The sequence below is a fragment of the Triticum aestivum genome, chromosome 3D (assembly GCF_018294505.1).
Source record: "Triticum aestivum cultivar Chinese Spring chromosome 3D, IWGSC CS RefSeq v2.1, whole genome shotgun sequence".
NCBI classification, from domain to species: domain Eukaryota; kingdom Viridiplantae; phylum Streptophyta; class Magnoliopsida; order Poales; family Poaceae; genus Triticum; species Triticum aestivum.
The window spans coordinates 337353268-337359837 of NC_057802.1; the positions used below are offsets into that span (position 1 = coordinate 337353268).

The 6570-nt window shown below is 48.6% G+C and overlaps 1 protein-coding gene across 1 annotated transcript; it reads left to right on the forward strand.

Moving 5' to 3' along the window:
• The first annotated feature begins 557 nt into the window (after positions 1 to 557).
• LOC123074603 (exonuclease mut-7 homolog) lies at positions 558 to 1223 on the forward strand. The gene has a single exon (XM_044497401.1). It carries the CDS (start codon positions 558 to 560, stop codon positions 1221 to 1223), a length of 666 nt encoding a protein of 221 aa, XP_044353336.1.
• The last annotated feature ends 5347 nt before the right edge of the window (positions 1224 to 6570 follow it).

Consider the following 6570-nt stretch of genomic DNA (forward strand, 5'->3'; position numbering starts at 1 on the left):
GCTGCAATAGTGCCTCTGAAGAAACACAGCACTGCTCGTACTAGCGAATGTATCACTGAAAACAATTGCCACTCCCAATGAATGTACCACGCCCATGTGTCTGAGAGTTAAACCAGCCACTTCAAGCATGCTTCTCTTGGTCAGAGACTTGTGCCTCTACATACTGCCCCTGTAGCCTCATGAGATAAATTGTAAAAGTTAACATTTGACAGCAAACTACGCAAGACAACGATCATCTCCTCGACTTGCTGGAGATACGACGATTGCTAAAAACATAACTGCTGATTTTATTTTTATTTTTTATAAAGAAAAACCATGATCAAAAACCCAGGATGTGCACAACCGCACCACCAGGGAGATGAAACCACGATCCAGAACCCACGATGTGCACAACCGCATCGACAGTTAGATCGTGCACTCCTTTGCCGCTTCCCCGCCCTTAAATTTAGAGTTCCGCCTCGGCCTTCTTACACACAAACAAGAGAAATCGCCATTTCGCTCCCACTCATTGTTCCCCATGAAAAACCAGGTTGCAGGAGGACCAACTGCTCTAGGCCATGGGATTCATCAAGGAATTCATGGAGGTGCAGGCCCACGGCAACACCAAGTTGCACGTGATCCACACCAACGACTTGCACAAGGCGGCGACCACCATCAAGCAGTACGAGCGACACCTCCAATTCGAGCACCACAAGATCGTCGGAGTTGATGTGGAGTACACCAACGACGTTGGCGAAGATCAGAAACCAGCCCTCGTCCAGCTCTCCGTCGGCAAGGATCATCCGGTGTTGCTCTTCCAACTGTGCGCCGCCGACAAGAACTGCACCAGGTTCGACAACTTCCTCGCCGACCCCAGATACACGTTTGCTGGCTTCTCCATCGACGGCGACATAGAGATGCTCGGGCACGTCGGACAAGAGATCGCCCACTTTGTCGACATCCAGAAGGAATGGAGGGTGCCTACAGCTACCAAGCCTCTGGACTCCCTTGGGGATGTCTCAGGCATCCTTGTCCACGACTACTACAACAACATGAAGAAGAAGCTCACCAACGCAGAGCACCAGCACTGGGCGCGCATGCCCCTGTCCATGAGGCACATCGAGTACGCAGCAAAAGATGCTTACGCTGCATACGAGATATGGAGCCGCCTCACCATCATCCAGGAAGGCCTCCGCCAGGCAAAACTCGAGAAGGAGCAGACCAGGAAGCGCGCAAGGTCCTAGGGCGACTACGACTACTGAAGCGGGTGGTCTCGGCCAAGAAAAGTAACTAGAAGATTGCTCATGCCATTCTAGATTTCCCGTTAGATTTGCTTTCTTTCAAGACTGCCGTTTGCTTGTTCTAAATTTAGATTTGCTTGTGTCGCAGTTAACCTTGTAGTTTGCTTCCAGTTTACATATCTTCTGAACAAGTTTGTTTCCAGCGCAATGTTGCAATTTTCTATTATTAGAATATATTGGCGTGAACTGAAAAATATAAACATAGTACAGATACTATACGATTAGCGTAACGCACAGAGCAGGTACACATAGCATTCCACAAAAATGACGAGCATGCAATGCACTAGTACCTTTGTGGATGCAGCGTCGAAATGCAGGGACAACAATTACAGAATGCTCCTAAAAGCAGTGCACAATGTTCTAACAAACCATTGCACACACAAATATTAAAAATCGTTCGTATGGAACACTTTGGAAAAAAAATTGAATACAGAGGTAGTTAGGTGTTTATTCTCCTTGGAAGACATTGCTTACGCCCGTGAGCCTCAGAGAAGAACACTACAGAGGCACGGTTGTCCGTCAATAACACCAACTACTTAAAACGCCCATGAAGGCACTTCGGTGCCTCCACTCCTATGGAGACCGTGCGTAAATTGACATCACGTCCGTTAATGAGGCCGAATGCCTTCGAAGGCACATGAAACTCATAGGCCATGGCCCCGCAATGAAAACGTGTCAATGAAAGCTTCTTGAAAACAGAGGCACACCTTCACGTGCTTGCATCACGATCCTTCGCGTCCCTAACTCCCTTAGAATCACGTTCGTGCCTCCAGTTCGTCGGGTAAAACCATACCTCTGTCGTGCGTAACATGTTAAGAAAGTTGCTGAAAATAGAAAGATCAGAAAACCAAGCATTACGTCGACCCCGCTGGCACTAAACGTGACGTCACCGAAAACGCAGAGGCAGGAGCGTGCCTTACGGCCAGCTTCCGACGTATCGGGTCTATGAAGATTTACTTCCTTCTTAATATGGGAGGTGACTATTGCAAAGGCATAGGCTCCATCATTCACCTCCGTGCCTCGGCAAGAACGACGACAGTGCTTGTAACACTAAAGCGTATAGGACACCTTAGGGACGACCTTGCAACTATTTCAGACATGACCATGCCTATTCCATCGGCACATTCATGCCTCTCGCAGTTAATTCAAAAACATTCCGGGAAAACAGTAACGGACGCCTATTGTCAATCCTCGCGTCACGTACATTCGACGTACATTCCTTCGTCACACAAGTAATAGTCGTGCCTCTGCCACAGAACATATAAGTGAAAAATGATTCTTCCTACGCTTGTAAAACTCGGAATGCCCTGGATAAATGTCGAATCCCACCTTGCGGTAAAACCATGGAGGCCGGTGCTTCTCAGAAACACATCTGTGGCTTTTTGCACATGTAGTTGAGTGCACAGCTATTTGTTCGTGCCCGTGCCTCACGTAGCACCATAGCACGAATAGACGTCCGTGCAATAACGTAGCTTCAACTCCGTGCATCACGTAGCATCGTATCTGTGCCTCTTGTTTCGCCTCTAGTTGTATGAGTGCTTCTTGCAGCTACATGACCACGCCTCTCGTTGCTTCTCATTCTTTCTGACCATCTCATAGTGTCAGTTGCAACACGGACACACAACAGTGCCTCTGAAGAAACACAACACTGCTCCTACCAGTGAATGTATCACTGAAAACAATTGCAACTCCCAATAAATGTACCACGCTCGTGTGTCTAAGAGTTAAAGCTACCACTTGAAGCATGCTTTTGTTGGTCAGAGACTTGTGCCTCTACATACTGCCCCTGCATGCCTCACGAGATATGATGGTTGTTAAAAATATAACCGCATGCCTCACGAGATTGTAAAAGTTAACATTTGACAGCAAACTACGAAAGACAACGATCATCTCCACGACTTACTGGAGATACGACGGTTGTTAAAAATATAACTGCTGATTTTATTTTATTTTTTTATAAAGAAAAACCACGATCCAGAACCCACGATGTGCACAACCGTGTCGACAGTGAGATCGTGCACTCCTTTGCCACTTCCCCGCCCTTAAATTTAGACTCCCGTCGCGGCCTTCTCACACACAAAGAACAGAAATCGCCATTGCGCTCCCACTCATTGTTCCACACGAAAAATCAGGTTGCAGGAGGACCAACTGCTCCAGGCCATGGGATTCACCAGGGAATTCATGGAGGTGCAGGCCCATGGCAACACAAAGTTGCACGTGATCCACACCAATGACTTGCACAAGGCGGCGACCACCATTGAGCAGTACGAGCGACACCTCCAGTTCGAGCGCCACAAGATCGTCGGAGTTGATGTGAAGTACACCAACGACCATGGCGAAGATCAGAAACCCGCCCTCGTCCGGCTCTCCGTCGGCAAGGATCATCCGGTGCTGCTCTTACAACTGAGCGCGGCCGACAAGAACTGCACCAGGTTCGACAACTTCCTCGCGGACCCCAGGTACACGTTTGTTGGCTTCTCCATCGACGGCGACATAGAGATGCTCGGCCGCGTCGGACTGGAGATCGCCCACTTCGTCGACATCCAGAAGGAATGGAGGGTGCCTACAGCTACCAAACCTCTAGACTCCCTTGGGGACGTCTCAGGCATCCTTGTCCACGACGTAGAGCTCACCAACGCAGAACGCAGCCGCTAGGCGTGCATGCCCCTGTCCATGAGGCACATCGAGTACGTGGCAAAGGACGCTTACGCTGCGTACGAGATATGGAGCCGCCTTACCATCATCCAGGAAGGGCTTCGCCGGGCAAAACTCGACAAGGAGCAGACCAGGAAGCGCGCTAGGTCCTGTGGCGACTACGACTACTGAAGCAGGTGGTCTTGGCCAACAAAAGTATCTAGAACATTCTAGATTTCTCATTAGATTTGCTTTCCCTCAAGACTGCGGTTTGCTTGTTATAAATTTAGGTTTGCTTGTGTCGCAGTTAACCTTGTAGTTTGCTTGCAGTTTACATGTCTTTTGCACAAGTTTATTTCCAGTGCACCACAATAGGCACTTATGTGCCTCTGATACCAAGGGGACCGTGCGTAACTTGGCTTCACGTCATTTTACGCAACATTCTAGACGTCAACCAAAAGATTCACCTTCTCTCTGATATGTTCATTAATGAGGCCTAATCCTTCGAAAACACATGGAGCTCATAGTCCATGCCCCCCGCAATGAAAATGTGTCAGTGAAAGCATCTTTAAAGCAGAGGCACACCTTCACGTCCTTGCATCACGATCCTTTTCGTGTCCGTACCTCCCTTAGAATCACGTCTCCGTGCCTCGGCAAATTTGACAAATTTGACCTATGGACGAAATCAAATCACGGAATGAACTGCTCGTGAAACTATTTCACGCGGCTGACCTTTTTGTGTGACGCCCGACACGAAGGCGCCACACTACATTGTGCAACGCCTCACAGATAGGCGCTACACGCCTGGCCAGCGTTGCACCCCAGACTGCCTAAAAATTGCTAAGTCATTGTGTAGAGCCTAAGAGCTAGGCGCTGGAGTGTATAGTGTGGCGCCTAGCTCTCAGGCGCTGCACTAGTGGTTGCACTACATAATGAAGCAACCACTAGTGCAACGCCTAGAAGCTAGGCGCTACACTATATAGTGTGGCGCCTAGCTCTCAGGCGTTGCACACTGACTTAGTAATTTTCGGATCACACGGGTGCGACGCTGGCCAGAAGTGTAGCGCCTATTTGTGAGGCGTTGCACAGTGTAGTGTGGCACCTTCGTGTCGGGCGTCACACAAAAAGGTAAGCCGCATGAAATAGTTTTACGGGCAGTTCATTATGTGATTTGATTTCGTCCATAGGTCAAATTTGTCAATTTTGCCCCGTGCCTCCAGTTAGTTACGTGCATGCCTCTACGTCGGGTAACACCATACCTCTGTCGTGCGTAACATGTTAAGAAAGTTGCTGACAACAAAAACATCAGCAAACCGAGCATTACGTCCACCCCACTGGCACTAAACGTGACGTCATCGAAAACGCAGAGGCAGGAGCGTGCCTTACGGACAGCTTCCGACGTATCGGGTCTGTGAAGATTCGCTTCCTTCTTAATATGGGATGTGACTATCGCAGAGGCAAAGGCTCCATCCTTCACCTCCGTGCCTCAACAAGTACGACGATCGTGCTTGTAACAGTAAAGTGTATAGATGATACATTAAGGAGACATTAGGGACCACCTTGCACCTATTTCATACGTGACCGTGCCCGTTCCGTCGGCACATTCATGACTCTCACAAAAGTAATTGCCGTGCCTCTGCCACACAACATATAAGTGAAAAACAATTCTTTGTACACTTATAAAACCCGGAATGTCCTGGATAAATGTCGAATCCCATCTTGCGGTAAAACCATGCAAGACGGTGCTTCTCAGAAGCACATCTGTGGCTTTTTTGTGCATGTTGTTGAGTGCCTCTCTAGAATCTAACCATGTTGAAACCATATTCAAATCTAAGCACACTGAAATCTCTAGAATCAAATATGTGCCCTAGTTGAGACGTTTATTTTGTACTTGAAACTGCAATCTATAATTAAACAATACAGCGTAATAAAACATACGCCTTCCGACCCAAATATGGTACTTAAAACTGCAATTTGTAATAAAACATACACCTTCCATCACAAATTAATTCGCTCAACCCTGTACTAACCAGTACAATGTGAATTGTACTGCAAAGTTGACACATTTATTTTGGACGGGGTAGTACCACTACTTAAGAACAAAACACGATTGCTTGACATGGAAACGAAACTGTCTCCATTCTGACATCGACGATTGCTTGACACTGTTCAACCTTTACAGACACACAAAACATGAAAAGCATGGAAAGGCAAACATCTACCAACAAAACTACACCACTCCCCGTCGTCGGAGATGTCCACTATCTCCATTCTGACATCGACGTCGTTGGCCTCCGCCTCCTTCTCCGCATCCAGCTCGTCGAAGAGCACATTGGTCTTCGGCTGTTCTTCCCGGAGGAAGCGCCGGTTGGACTCCACATACGCCTCATCTTGGATGGACTCCAGGATAGCGGTCTGCTCCGCCATCAAGGCCGACTCATCGAGATAGAACTCCACCTCGTCTTCCTCGTCACCCCACTCCTCGTCGTCCTCGTCTTCCTCGTCACCAGCCTCCTCGTCGTCCTTGTCATCTCCCTCCTCGTCGTCCTCGTCGTCCTCGTCCACGCCTTCCTCGTCGTCCTCGTCATCCTCGTCCAAGCCTTCCTCGACGTCCTCGTCATCCTTGTCCAAGCCTTCCTCGTCGTCCTCGTCATCC

Excerpts from the sequence above, each read along its gene's own strand:
- LOC123074603 (XM_044497401.1), top strand. The coding sequence starts at position 558 with ATGGGATTCATCAAGGAATTCATGGAGGTGCAGGCCCACGGCAACACC.